This window comes from Mobula birostris, chromosome X (assembly GCF_030028105.1).
Source record: "Mobula birostris isolate sMobBir1 chromosome X, sMobBir1.hap1, whole genome shotgun sequence".
Taxonomy (NCBI): domain Eukaryota; kingdom Metazoa; phylum Chordata; class Chondrichthyes; order Myliobatiformes; family Myliobatidae; genus Mobula; species Mobula birostris.
In genome coordinates, this window is record NC_092402.1 from 628,599 (window position 1) to 643,414 (window position 14,816).

The 14,816-nt window shown below is 42.0% G+C and overlaps 1 protein-coding gene across 2 annotated transcripts in view; it reads right to left on the minus strand.

The window, feature by feature from the left end:
• Window positions 1–14,816, minus strand: part of LOC140191934 (venom factor-like) — a 264,302-nt gene that overhangs the window by 19,371 nt on the left and 230,115 nt on the right. For both annotated transcript variants that reach the window (XM_072249822.1, XM_072249823.1), the window contains exons 32-34: window positions 9,450–9,540; window positions 2,203–2,254; window positions 905–992 (exon numbers count right to left, since the gene is read on the minus strand). In XM_072249822.1, the coding sequence (XP_072105923.1) occupies window positions 905–992; window positions 2,203–2,254; window positions 9,450–9,540 (231 nt within the window). The remainder of the gene's footprint in view (window positions 1–904; window positions 993–2,202; window positions 2,255–9,449; window positions 9,541–14,816) is intronic.

Here is a 14,816-nt window from a genome sequence, read left to right on the forward strand (position 1 = left end):
TTTCAAGACCCCAAGCCTCGAGCCTTGCCCCAAGCCAAGCTTCAAGACCCAAAGTCTCAAGCCTCGCCTCAATTTTCTGGTCTCCAGCCTCGCCTCAAGTCTCTAGTCTCCAGTCTCACCTCAAGTCTCTGGTCTCCAGCCTCACCTCAAGTCTCTGGTCTCCAGCCTCGCCTCAAGTCTCTGGTCTCCAGTCTCACCTCAAGTCTCTGGTCTCCAGCCTTGTCCTGCCTGCCAGCCAAGTCACGTCCTTGCCTAGCTCTGGGGTCCAAGCCAGAGGCAAGACCCAGGTTCTGGGTCCTTGTCCAGTCTCTGGCTCGGAGTCCAAACCCAGGCTCCTAGCTCTCTTGTCCAGTCCTGTTCCGTGTTCCTGGTTTTCGTGTCCATGCCCTAACCCTCACCCTGTATCCTAGTCCTGTCCCTAGTACTTCAGTGTCTGTGTCTTGCACTTGGGTCCATTCCCAGCCACCACCTTATGACACACCAGCAGGTTGGATTGGTGAGAGAGTGGTGGTGGCACTGAAGGGTAAGAAGGCACAGAATTATAGTGTGGTGAAAGTCAGGGGAAGTAAGATGGTAGCCTGCTAGTGAAGAGCAGTGGGTAAATATATTCTTCTTCATTATGCTTCACAGGTTCTGAATACTTCTTCTACATTAACACATCACTGGTAGATTCTCTCTTGACATTACTGGTTTAAATAGTGATGATAAAGTTCAATTGAGCTATGAGGGCTACTCCAGTATTTTTATGGACATTTGATTCTCTTTGCTAGCCCATGCAGAATGTCTCAAAACCATCAGAATATATGCTCCACCTATCTCTTCTGTAACCTTAGTTCAAAATATGTACATGAATATTTCTGCTAAATAAATTCAAGTTATTCTTAATGACTAAAACATGACATACTTGACCAAGATCATTGGTATCTGGAGAGAATCCAGTCAACATGGAGATATCTAAAATGACCATTGAGGATTCGTTTCTGTCATGATAGCTGTAAAGGGCAAAGTAAAATAGATTAGAGCATGGCAGATCTTTGGAGTGTAACTGAAACAAAAGAGGAGAGCAAAGTGAGGTTACTTCTGATGAGGACTATGAGCGTTCTCCCAATGATGAATAGTTCTTAATCAGTGACACCTCTCAACCATCTCTGCATGAAACCCCATTAGAGGATCACCACTCTACAAGGTGTAAACAATAGTATGCTGCTGGCTTGAAATAATGAGCTTCATTCAGCACCGTCTATTCTGTGGGGTTATTCACTTTTGAAAGTGAGGACTGGAATATTTTGTGTGATACAAATTTCTTTGCACAACACGTGTCAAGTCTCATTCCTGAAGCAGAATCTTTCCTAGTGGGCTCAGCGGGTTTTGTAGCCACACCTCTACCACCGTTCTTCTCCATCAGCTCCACGTTCCGTCCCACTGCCCTATCACGCACCGTTTTCCAGGAGCAATGTACCTCCTTGTCCGCGATGAGCATTTTCTGTGTGCTTCATGTGCCTTTTGTGGCCAAGGACCCCTGACGGCAGCAGAGGGAAGTGATTGGTAGTCTCATTGCTGTGAGGAGTGCTCCTCCATAGAACCATAGAACATTACAGCACAGAAACAGGCCTTTTGGCCCTTCTTGGCTGTGCCGAACCATTTTTCTGCCTAGTCCCACTGATCTGCACCTGGACCATATCCCTCCATACACCTCCCATCCATGTACCTGTCCAGGTTTTCCTTAAATGTTAAAAGTGAGTCCGCATCTCCCACTTCATCTGGCAGCTCATTCCACACTCAGGACACACAGGTTCTGGTTTAGGATTTTGTGTCTGGATGTAAGCCATACCAATGGTCTTTTCTAATAGGAAGCTCAATTTGGTGTTCTTTTTTTAAAAATAGGGAAGTTTAGCACAGACAGAAAGAAAGATGCACTGTCTCTTGGCTTTGGAACTTTCTTCTAAAATGGCAATAAATGTTTGGGCAATAATCCTTTATTTGTGAACTCTGTCACAGGCATTTTTGAGGGATAAATTAAACAGGATATGGATCATTGATCAGACATGATCTTACTGGATGTTGAAGCAGGATCAAAAGCCTCATAGTTATCCAAAGTTCCTCTTTTCTTATGTTTTCTCTCATTAATTCCTGAAACCAACTTCTTGCCTGATAACAAAATACAAATGCAACTGCAAACTCATTGAGGTTTGAGCCACTTACCGTGCACAGATTTTTATCAGGAGAGTATTCTGAGCACCTTCAGGTCTCTTGGCTACAAATATGTAAAGGAAGGTGAGTTATTTTAATCACAAATAATTTGATTTCCAATTGTTGTTCTAACATGAATAAAGGAGAAGTGCATTCTTCAATGTAACTTATATAATTAAAAACTACTTTCACTTGCCGCTGTAATCTAGTAAATGGAAGCAAGATTTTAGCCCTGCATCCATGTGCAGGTTTTCAGGAATAACTGTTGACCAGTTCGCCAGGGGATAACATCAACCTGAGGTGTTATTCCTTGGTGAACTGAAGTTTGTATCTGATTTGGAATAAATCATGTCTGACTGTGCAGCATTCACTCCATACTGCCCTATTGGACAGCTGTTCAAATAGCTCAGTGTAGCCTAAATCCATGATTTTTCTGGAAGCAACAGTTTCATCGACAAAGCTGAAACTGACTTTATGTGCAGCTTATATTTTGAACTGTCAACCTGCTGATTTGCTGCTATTCCTCTGACTACTTATCTGACGCTTTAGTATCACAGAAGACAATTCATTTGCATTGAACGGAGTCCTCTAATCAATTCAACATTTTCAATCAAATTTGATTTATGCAGAATTATCTGCTCTGTGGAATTAATCCAATAGCAAGAAGATAATGAACATTGCCCAGAATCTGACCATTTCTCCTTAGACAGTACAATTCCTTCCCTAGAACCCTCTGTCCTGTCAAATCTACTCCAGATTCAAACACTTTATGGAATATGCATAGTCTCAAGGAGCTCACTGATCAGATGGAGGCTTGACAGCCATTTGCGACCATATTGTCCAAACACGAGAGGCTAATCGCATTTCTCAGTTGTTGATTCGAGTGCGTTTGCTCATTATTTAAAGGTACTGTTTCTCCATCTGCCACCTTTTGAGACAGCCAGTTCCAAACTCCATTACTGGCAAGTGAAATGTTTTCTATTCTTAACTCTCTCCTCATTTTTGCTTCCAAGTTCTATTTTTTCCATCAGCAACCCTGTGTGATATCAATTCTTTGCAATTTTAAATACCTTGGAAAAACATTGCAATAGTTGAGGAATTATGCAAGTGGATAACTCCTGACTGCTTGGAGGCCTAATAGCATAAATCATTTGGGATATATCTGACTGTTGGATGATTGTAAAGCTATATCAGACTTGCTGCTAATATTTGTAGTTATGTAACTGATATGGTTGATCTTAATCTCCAGTTTTCAGGAACACCACTGGGATTGTGAAACTGGCCCAGCAGAGATTGCACTTTCTGAGGAAGCTTAAACAAGCATCACTCCCCACTAACATCTTAACTACATTCTACAGAGGTGTGGTTGAGAGTGTGCTGACCTTTAGCATCACAACCTGGTACTCCAGCTGCAGTGCTGTCGGCAAAAAAGCCTTGCAGAGGGTGGTTAGGGGAGCAGAGAAGGTTATTGGGGTCTCACTACCTTCTGTCCAAGACCTCTTTCAGAGTCGATGCCTCCAGAAGACACGGTACATCATTAAAGACCCCTCACACCCTCTCCATGAACTGCTTGTTCTTCTGCCATCAGGCAAACGTTACAGGAGCATCAAAACTAAAACCACAAGGCTACTAAACAGCTTCCTCCACAGGCAGTCAGACTGCTAAATAGCTGCTCTACCTGACTCTGCTTTGGACACTTTTAACTTGCACTGGACACTTATAGCTTGATATTAACTGACATGTGGCTGTTGTGTTTTACTATTTATTCTTATGTTTATTATTCAGTGTTGCATTTGTTATGTTATGATTGCACTGCTCCTGGGAAACGCTGTCTCATTCTGCCCTGCAGAGCTGATGTACAGTTAGAATGACAATAAAGTGTTTTGTATCTTTGAATCTTGAATTTGGAGTAATAGTCCTAGAAAAGTACTGCATAGATACAGGCCTTTCAGCCCATCTAGTATGTGCTGACTCTTTTAAACTGCCTACTCCCATTACCTGCACTGGAACCATAGCCCTCCATGCTCCTTCTATCCATGTACTTACCCAACTTCATTTAAACATTGAAATCGAGTTCGCTGCACCACTTGTGCTGGCAGTTCGTTCCACACTCTCACGACCCAGGGTGAAGAAATTTCTCCTCGTTCTCCTTAAACTTTTCACCTTTCACCCTTAACCCATGGCCTCTGGTTGTAGTCCCACCTAACCTCAGAGGAAAAAGCATGCTTGCATTTACCCTATCTATACCCCTCATAATTTTGTATACCTCTATCAAATTTCCTCGTAATCTTTCCTTGTAATGCAGGTCTTCCAGACCTGGCAACGTCCTTGTAAATTTTCTCTACATTCTTTCAACTTTATTGACATCTTTCCTGTAGGTAGGTGATCAAAACTGCACAGGATACTCCAGATTAGGCCTCACCAACATCTTATACATCTTCAACATAACATTCCATCTCCTGTACTCAATAGTTTGATTTATGAAGGCCAATGTGCCAAAAACTTTCTTTACAACCTTATCTACCTATGACACCACTTTCAATGAATAATAGCCCTGTATTCCCCGATCCCATATTCTACCACACTCCTCAGTGTCCTACCACCCACTATGCAAGACCTACTATGTTTGATCCTACCAAAGTGCAAAACCTCACACTTCAAATTTGCTGGTGAACGCAGTAGGCCAGGCAGCATCTCTAGGAAGAGGCACAGTCAACGTTTCGGGCCGAGACCCTTCGTCAGGACTAACTGAAGGAAGAGCTAGTAACAGATTTGAAAGTGGGAGGGGGAGATCCAAAATGATAGGAGAAGACAGGAAGGGGAGGGATGGAGCCAAGAGCTGGACAGTTGATTGGCAAAAGGGATACGAGAGGATCATGGGACAGGAGGCCCAGGGAGAAGGAAAAGGGGGAGGGGGAAAAACCCCAGAGGATGGGCAAGGGGTATAGTGAGAGGGACAGAGGGAGAAAAAGGAGAGAGAGAGAAAGAATGTGTGTATATAAATAAATAACGGATGGGATACGAGGGGGAGGTGGGGCATTAGTGGAAATTAGAGAAGTCAATGTTCATGCCATCAGGTTGGAGGCTACCCAGATGGAATATAAGGTGTTGTTCCTCCAATCTGAGTGTGGCTTCATCTTTACAGTAGAGGAGGCCGTGGGTAGACATATCAGAATGGGAATGGGATGTGGAATTAAAATGTGTGGCCACTGGGAGATCCTGCTTTCTCTGGCGGACAGAGCATAGGTATTCAGCAAAACAGTCTCCCAGTCTGCGTCGGGTCTCGCCAATATATAGAAGGCCACATCGGGAGCACCGGACGCCGTATATCACCCCAGCCGACTCACAGGTGAAGTGTCGCCTCACCTGGAAGGACTGTCTGGGGCCCTGAATGGTAAAACCTCACACTTGTCTGTATTAAGTTCTATTGCTGTTTTTCAGCTCATTTTTCCAACTGATGCAGATTCCCCTGCAAGCCATGATAGCCTTCCTCACTGTCTACTATACTCCCAATCTGTGTATTCAACAAATTTGCTAATCCTATTCATTACATTGTCATCTATGTAACACACAGGGAAAGGTTACATTGCTAAAGTAATGGTCTTTCTGTAGAAGCAGTGTTTGGGTTATGGTAAGAGATAACGGGTGCTTTGGAATGTGAGCTGGATCTTTTGTTTGGCGGGAGATGGAGAGAGCAGACGCTGGAGAGAACCAGTCATAGGATTCGATCCAGTGGGGGACTGTGATTTGTTGGAGCAAAGTGCTGCAGTCGATTGAGGATCGGCGCCTATGAATGACTCTTGGAAGAGCTGAGCTCCAACTTGTGGACATTTGACTCTTTAATTATAATGGGCTCTTTTCGTTTTTTCTTTCTTTCTGGACTGGACTGTACTCAGGATTCATCTTTGAACCTGGATGAGTATGCTGTAGTTCATTAAAACCTTTCTGGATGAGTGTATGCCTACAAAGACTTACTGTATTCCCAAACCAAAAGCCATGGATGAACCAGGAGGTACATCGTCCGCTGAAGGGTAGGTCTGTGGCATTCAAGTCCGGCGACCCAAGCCTGTACCAGAAAACCAGGTATGATTTGTGGAGGGCTATTTCAAGGGTGAAGAGAAAATTTCGAACGAGCTTGGAGGTAACATTGGATACACGGCAAGACATTACTTCCAACAAAGCGAAACCCAATAGCATGAAAGGCAGCGATGCTTCACTACCAGATGAACTCAACTCCTTCTACGCGCAGTTTGAAAGGGAGAACACAGCTACTGCTGTGAAGATCCCTGCTGCACCTGATGACCCTGTGATCTCTGACTCAGAGGCCAATGATAGGCTGTCTTTAAAGAGAGTGAACCCTCACAAGGAGGAAGGGCCTGATGGAGGTAAGGCTCTGAAAACCTGTGCCAACTAATTAGCCGGAGTATTCATGGACATTCTCAACATCTCACTGCTACAGGCGGAAGTTCCCACTTGCTTCAAAAAGGCAACAATTATACCAGTGCCTAAGAAGAATAATGTGGGCTGTCTTAATGACTATCACCAGGTAGCACTCACATCGACAGTGATGAAATGCTTTGAGAGGTTGGTCATGACTAGACTGAAGTCCTGCTTCAGCAAGGACCTGAACCCATTGCAATTTGCCTATCGCACAATAGGTCAATGGCAGACACAATCTCAATGGCTCTCCACATGTCTTTACACCACCTGGACAACATAAACACCTACGTCAGGGTGCAGTTCATCAGCTATAGCTCAGTATTTAATACCATCATTCCCACAATCCTGATTGAGAAGTTGCAGAACCTGGGCCTCTGTACCTCCCTCTGCAAATGGATCTTTGACTTCCTAACCGGAAGACCACAATCTGTGCAGACTGGTGATCACATATTCTCCTCGCTGACGATCAACACTGGCGCACCTCAGAGGGTTGTGTTTAGCCCACTGCTCAACTCTCTGTATACACACGCGACCATGTGGCTAGGCATAGCTCAAATGCTATCTATAAATTTGCTGACAATACAACCATTGTTGGTAGAATCTCAGGTGATGACGAGGGGGCGTACAGGAGTGAGATATGCTAACCAGTGGAATGGTGCTGCAGCAATAACCTGGCACTCAACGCCAGTTAGACGAAAGAGCTGATTGTGGACTTCAGGAAGCGTAAGACAAAGGAACACATACCAATCCTCACAGAGGGATCAGAAGTGGAGAGAGGGAACATTTTCAAGTTCCTGGATGTCAAGTTTTCTGAGGATCTAATCTGGTCCCAACATATCAATGTAGTTATGATGAAGGTAAGACAGCGGCTATACTTTATTAGGAGTTTGAAGAGATTTGTCATGTTAACAGATACACTCAAAAACTTCTATACTTGTACTGTGGAGAGCATTCTGACAGGCTGCATTACTGTCTGGTATGGAGTGGCTACTGCACAGGACCGAAAGAAACTGCAGAGGGTTGTAAATCTAGTCAGTTCCATCTTTGGTACTAGCCTACAAAGAGCGGTGTCTCAGAAAGGCAACATCCATTATTAAGGATGTCCAGCACCCAAGGCACGCCGTTTCCTCACTGTTACCATCAGGTAGGAGGTATAGAAGCCTGAAGGCGCACAGTCAGCAATTCAGGAACAGTTCCTTCCCTTATGCCATCCAATTCCTAAATGGACATTGAATCTTTGGACACTACCTCAGTCGTTCTGTTATTGCACTTTTAAAAGATCTATTCAATATACATATACTGTAATTGATTTACTTGCTTATTTAATATTATTGTTATTTTTACTTTATTTATTTTTTCTCTGCTATGTTGTGTATTGCATTGAACTGCTGCTGTTAAGTTAACAAATTTCATGTCACATGCCGGTGATAATAAACCTGATTCTGATTCTATTCTTCACTAAAGAAGATTCTTTACTAAAGGAGATGAGTTATTAAGTTCAAACTTTCTGCATAGTCACTCAAAGAGTTGAACTGCATGTGCATGTAACGAGAGCTGTATAACCTATCTCCTTCTAACTTTGGCCACAAACATATCAATCACCCCTGCTGTGGATCACTTCTGGAGGTCCAAGACACTGACTTCTACAACGAAGGGATCTGTATGCTGCACGACCGCTGGACTAAGTGTCTAAATGTAGGAGGGGACTATGTTGAAAATAAATGTGCTAGGTTTTCTAAAATTGACTCCTTCTACCTTAGGCCACTGACTTATCAATCACCCCTCATATATCTGGTCCCTTAACTACTTTCCAATAACTTTCCCACTACTGATGTCAGATTCACCAGCGTACAAATTCCTGCTTTATGTTTAGAGCCTTTCTTAAACAGCGGAACAACACTGGCAATCCCCCAATCCTCTGGTACCTCTCCTGCTGCAAAGGATGATTTAAATCTATCTTCTAGGACCCCAGCAATTTATGCACTTGCAACATGCACAAAATGCTGGAGGAATTCGGCAGGCCAGGCAACATCTGTGGAAAAGGGTTTCAACCCGAAACATTGACTGCACACTTTTCCATCGATGCTGCCTCCAGCATTTTGCATGTGTTGCTTGGAATTTCTAGCATCCACAGATTTTCTCTTGTTTGTAATTTCTGCACTTGCCTCCCTTAGGGTCCGAGGGAACATCTTGCCAGGCCCTGGGGATTTATCCATGCTGATTTGCCTCAAGAAAGCAAATACCTCCTCTTCTGTAATCTGTATAGGGTCCATGAAGTTGATGCCGCACAGCCTCACCTCCATAGACTCTGCATCTGTCTCCTGAGTAAATACAGATGCAAATAGTTTGTTTAACAATTCCCCCATCTCTTTTGGCTCCACACATGGATTGCCATTCTGGTCTGCCAGAGGACCAACTTTGTCCCTTGCAATCCTTATTTCATTCAATCTCACAAATCAACAAGTATAACACTTATCCATGAAAGACTGACACTGAAAGGTAACTAACTTGAAGAGGAACTGAAACCTTTCCTTTCCTGGTGCTCTTTTAGCCCCACTGTTTTCTTGGTTTGCTCAAACCCCTGAATGACAGCAGATATGCATAGGAATAGACAGACTATAGTCATAGACAAGGAGAGAGAAAATTCATTGAAATAAAGAAATGGCTAGAGAGTAATACAACAATATTGGGATATTATTTAACATTCCGTAACAAAAGCCTGAGAACTGCAGTGAAGATTCTTGCTATATTTCAGAGTTTGATCTGGCTTGGCGAATACTGAGAAGCTCATTTAGAAACAGTCCGAGTGCATTGCTCACCAGCCTGAATATTTTGAACATCTATGTTTAAGTTGAAATCCTTGCATTCCTGTCTCTCCTTAGGCAACATTGCATAATAAGCGGTCAAAATCTGCAGAAAAGAAACAGATTATCATCCAGAAGCTAAACTACAAATAAAATAGAGAAATGTAGTATATTAATATTTTAAAAGGGCATTTATTGATTTATATCAAATAACTAGTCTTGAATACAACTCCTGATCTTTCTTCAATAACCATTTCTAAAAGGGCAGTGAATCTGTTCTTTAATGTTTAACTGGCATTTCTGCACCTTTTTGCTGGCTGGATTGAATTTGTTAATAATTCTTGATTAGATTTTCTTTTAGTTCTATTTTTTGTAATAAGTGATATAGTATGCAAATTCTGGCCTTGATATTAATAAGTGATAAATGATACTAATTAGTGATAAGTGGTGTCAGTCAGTGATATTAATAAGTATGACAATTCTAGTGCGAACATTGATAGAAAGATAGGGGAGGATGTGTGTTAGGTGTCAATGCTAATGACACAAGTCACTGTGGTTGATGTGCATATGACAAATAAACTTGCATCTTGAATGATTCAGAAAGATGACACTGGATCCAAGGGAATGCATACAGGAAAACATAATGATCTAATTACAGTGTCAATTATTTTTTGTTTTAAATCAATCTAACTAATAATGTTTGTTCATTGCTCTCCCTCCCCTCTTTTCTCTCTGCCCCTTCGTTTTCCTTTCTTCTTCCTCTCTGTTCCTCCTGGCGTCTCTTCCACTTCACTTTGTCTTCCATGATGTACCTGTCTCTTCTTCCTCACACCCATAGTTCACCCCAGACCCAGTCACCCTTGCACCTTCTCCCTCCTATGCCATATACCATTTATGTAGTAAGTCTACCTTACTGAATCAAAGAACTTGATTAAATACAGAGGCAGGGAGGGGGAGACATGGTGGGGAAGAAGTATTCCAACACTATTAGCAGGGGTATACAGTTCAGCAAATGGGGACTGAAGAAAAAGGCCACCAGTAAAGGTACTGTGAAATGTAGGTCAACAATATGCATAATTAATACGCTGAATTGCATTGTTCAATTTCTACTGCATGTCACTTGTTTTAACAGCAACTACTTGACAAACTTAATTGTAATAAATGCCCTAATTACAAATTTCAGAAGCATTCTACAGCATTTATTACAGATTGACAGGTATGATGTTGTGGCCATCACTGAATCGTAGCTAAAGGATGGTTGCAGTAGTGAGTTGAATGTCCAAAATTACACGTTATATCGGAGGGATAGGAAGGTAGGCAGAGGGGATGGTGTGGCTCCACTGGTTAAGAATGGCATCAAATCAGTAGAAAGATGTGACATTGGATCAGAAGATGTTGAATCCTTGTGGGTTGAGTTAAGAAACTGCAAGGGTAAAAGGACATTGATGGCAGTTATCTACAGGCCTCACAACAGTGGCTAGGAGGTGGAACACAAGTTACAACAGGAAATAGAAAACGGAGGTCAAAAGGGTAATGTAATGGTAGTCATGCGAGATTTGGTAAAGGATCTCAAGAGAGTGAGTTTGTTGAATGCCTATGAGATGGTTGTTGAACCTGCTAGGGGATCAGTTATACTGGATTGGGTGTTATGTAATGAACCAGAGGCGATTCAGGAACTTAAGGTAAAAGAACTCTTCAGAACCAGTGATCACAATATGATTGTGTTTAACCTGAAATTTGATAAGGAGAAAGTAAAGTCTGATGTAGCAGTATTTCTGTGGAGTAAGGGAAATCACAGTTGCATGAGAAAGGAGTTGGCCAAAGTAAATTGGAAGGAGCTGCTGGCAGCGATATCAGCAGAACAGCTGGGTGTGTGTTTCTGGGAAAAATGCGGAAGGTGCAGGACATATATATTCCAAAATGAAGAAATACTCAAATGGTAAAATAGTACAACCGTGGCTGACAAGGGAGGTCAAAGCTATTGTAAAAGCAAAAGAAAGGGCATACAACAAAGCAAAAATTAGTGGGAAGATGGAGAATTGGTAAGTTCTTGAAAACCTACAGAGAGCAACTAAAAATATTATTAGAAGGGAAAGCAAGCTAGCAAATAATATCTAAGTCGTTAGTAGAAGTTTTTTTTAAGTATGTTAAAAATAAAAGAGAGACGAGAGTGGATATAGCACCGCTAGAAAATGAAGCAGGAGAAATAATAATGGGGGACAAGGAGGTAGCTGATGAACTAAATGAGTATTTTGCGTCAGTCGTCACTGTGGAAGACATTAGCAAGAGAGAAGGACTGTTACAAGAGAGGAGGTGTTCAAAAAGCTGAATGACCTGAAGGTACATAGGCCACCCAGGTAGGAGGAACTGCACCCTAGGGTTCTGAAAGAAGTAGCGTTAGAGACTCCACTCTTTAAGAAAAGGGAAAGGCAGCAGAAATAAATTATAGACCAGTTAGCATGACCTCAATGGTTGGGAAGATGAGGGAAGATGTTAGAGTCAATTACTAACAATGAGGTGATGGAGTATTTGGTGACACAGGACAAGAAAGTACAAAGTCAGCATAGCTTCCTTCAGGGAAAATCTTGACTGACGAACCTTTTGGAAATTTCTGAGGAGATTACACATAGGATAGATAAAGGGGATGCAGTGGATGCTGTATATTTGGACTTTCAGAAGGCTGCTTACACTTAAGAACCCATGGTATTACAGGAAAGTTACTAACATGGTAAGAGCATTGGCTGATTGGTAGGAAGCAGCGAGTGGTAATAAAATGATCCTTTTCTGGTTGGCGGTCAATGACTAGTGGTGTTCTGCAGTGGTCGGTGTTGGGACCACTTCTTTTTATGCTGTATATAAATGATTTAGATGATGGAATAGATGGTTTTGTTGCCAAGTTTGAAGATAATACGAAGACTGGTGGAGGGGCAGGTAGGGTTGTGGAAACAGATAGGATGCAGAAAGACTTAGACAGATTAGGAGAGTGGGCAAGAAAGTGGCAAATGAAATACAATGTTGGAAAATGCATGATTATGCACTTTGATAGTAGAAATAAATGTGTGGACAATTTTCTGAACGGAGACAAAATCAAGGAATCTGAGATGCAGAGGGACTTGGGAGTCCTTGTGCAGAACACCCTGAAGGTTAATTTGCATGTTGAGTTAGTGGTGAGGAAGGCAAATGCCATGTTAGCATTCATTTCAAGAGGTCTAGAATACAAGAGCAGGGATGTGATGCTGAGGCTTTATAAGGCACTGGTGAGGCCTCACCTTGAGTATTGTGAACAGTTTTGGGCCCCTCATCTTAGAAAAGGTGTACTGGCATTGAGGAGGGTTCATAGGAGGTTCACAAGGATGATTCCAGGAGTGAAAGGGTTATCATATGAGGAACGTTTGATCGCTCCAGGTCTGTACTCACTGGAATTAAGTAGGATGAGGGGGCTTCTCATTGAAGCCTTTTGAAAGTTGAAAGGCCTAGACGCAGTAGATGTGGAAAGGATGTTTCCCATGGTGGGAGAGTCTCGGACAAGAGGGCACAGCCTCAGTATCGAGGAGCACTCTTTCAAAACCAAGATGCGGAAAAATTTCTTTAGCCAAAGGGTGGTGAATTTGTTGCCACGTGCAGCTATGGAGGCCAGGTTGTTGGGTGTATTTAAAACAGAGATTGATAGGTTTTTGATTGGATATGGCATCAAAGGTTACGGGGAGAAGTCCGGGAACTGGGATTGAGGAGGAGATTATAAAAAAGGATAAGCCATGATTGAATGGTGAAACAAACTCAATGGGCCAGATGGCCTAATTCTGCTCCTATGTTTTATGGTCTTAAGGTCTTAATTGTGCTTGTCTGTATTTTGTGGCAGTTCCCTTCTGCTTTGACTGAAAGTTTATAATCCATTAACAGTTCCCGAGGTGAAACCAGATCTTATGACAGACTTGGTTCATTGGATTCTCCTCCTGAAATAATGGCACCAGATTTCCTACCTGCCTGTGCTCAGGAAATAGACCCATTCCTAATGAATAGTTTATATGCTTCTTCTGTCTGTTTTAAAACTTACAGTGTCTCCTCTGATTAGTGAAGAAACAGCTTACAGAACTCTATCTCCATGCAAATTTTCCCATAAAATAACTACATTCAAAAAAACTGCAATTGCATTTGATCATGGATATTTATTGCAGTGCAGTGGGAGAGAAAGGGCTAGGTTTTGAATAGATTGAATATGGATAAAGAGAAAATTTTAGATTGAAGAAAAATAAGTGATTTGTGGTATCGAGAGTAAGAAGAAAGATAAAGAAGGTGAAGGGGTTGAGAGTAATGAACTCACATAATTGGAATTTAAAATAAACTGAAAATAATGAATAATTTCATAGTAAAAATGTCTCTAAATGCAAATTTCAAAATATTTTCATTGTGGCTTGATTAAAAAGAAATGTTCGAATTTTGTTGCCCCTGCTGGCGCTCTGACCCTGTTTGCAGTGACTGGCTACAAATGTGTGAATTTCTGTTGCAATTCTTGTTATCACTTGTTTACCTTTACTGGAAAATTGTTCATTCCTTACATACTGATAAATTGCTTCACAGCCTTCCTTAACCTGGGGGTGCCACTGCCTATAACATTTAAGCATGCCATCTTCTCCAAGTATGATTTGCTTTTGATTATTCCCCACTCATTTTAATGTACCTTTGGTAGTTTCCTCTAATGGATATTATACAGTGGGAAACCATTCAGATGTTTCTAATAAATAATGCAACGTCTAATGGTTCCCCACTCTATGAGACATGCATAACTCAGTGGATTCCTAACTTTTAATGGTCCATTCCAGAACTTATAAATTTATACACTTCACGAGGTTCAAACAACGCGTGCCATTTTCCCAGGGCTCTTAAACTGTTGGACCAGTCTATGTAGATCACTGCCATTCAGAGAGCAGATACTCTCGTGATACTTGTCATGAATGTATGACAAATTTGAAGTAAATTTACTTTTCTCAACCAACCTAAATATGTTACACCTACTATATCATTATCCTTAGTAGAAACTAAGGCATGCTGTTTGATACTGTAATGCATGGTATTCCATGTGCCTCTCAGTGATGGCCTCTTCCACTCTATATTTGCCTATCGACAGTGATGTTTAACGATTTTAATTTTAGTCTTGAGCAACACACACAAAATGCTGGAGAAGCTCAGCAGGCCAGGCAGCATCTATGGAAAAAAGTATAATCGATGAAGGCATGGGATCCAGGGAGGTTTGGCCAGGTGGTTTCAGAATTGGTTTGCCTGCAGAAGGCAGAGGGTGGTGGTGGAGGGAGTACATTCAGATTGGAGGGTTGTGACTAGTGGTGTCCCACAAGGATCTGTTCTGGGACCTCCACTTTTTGTGAT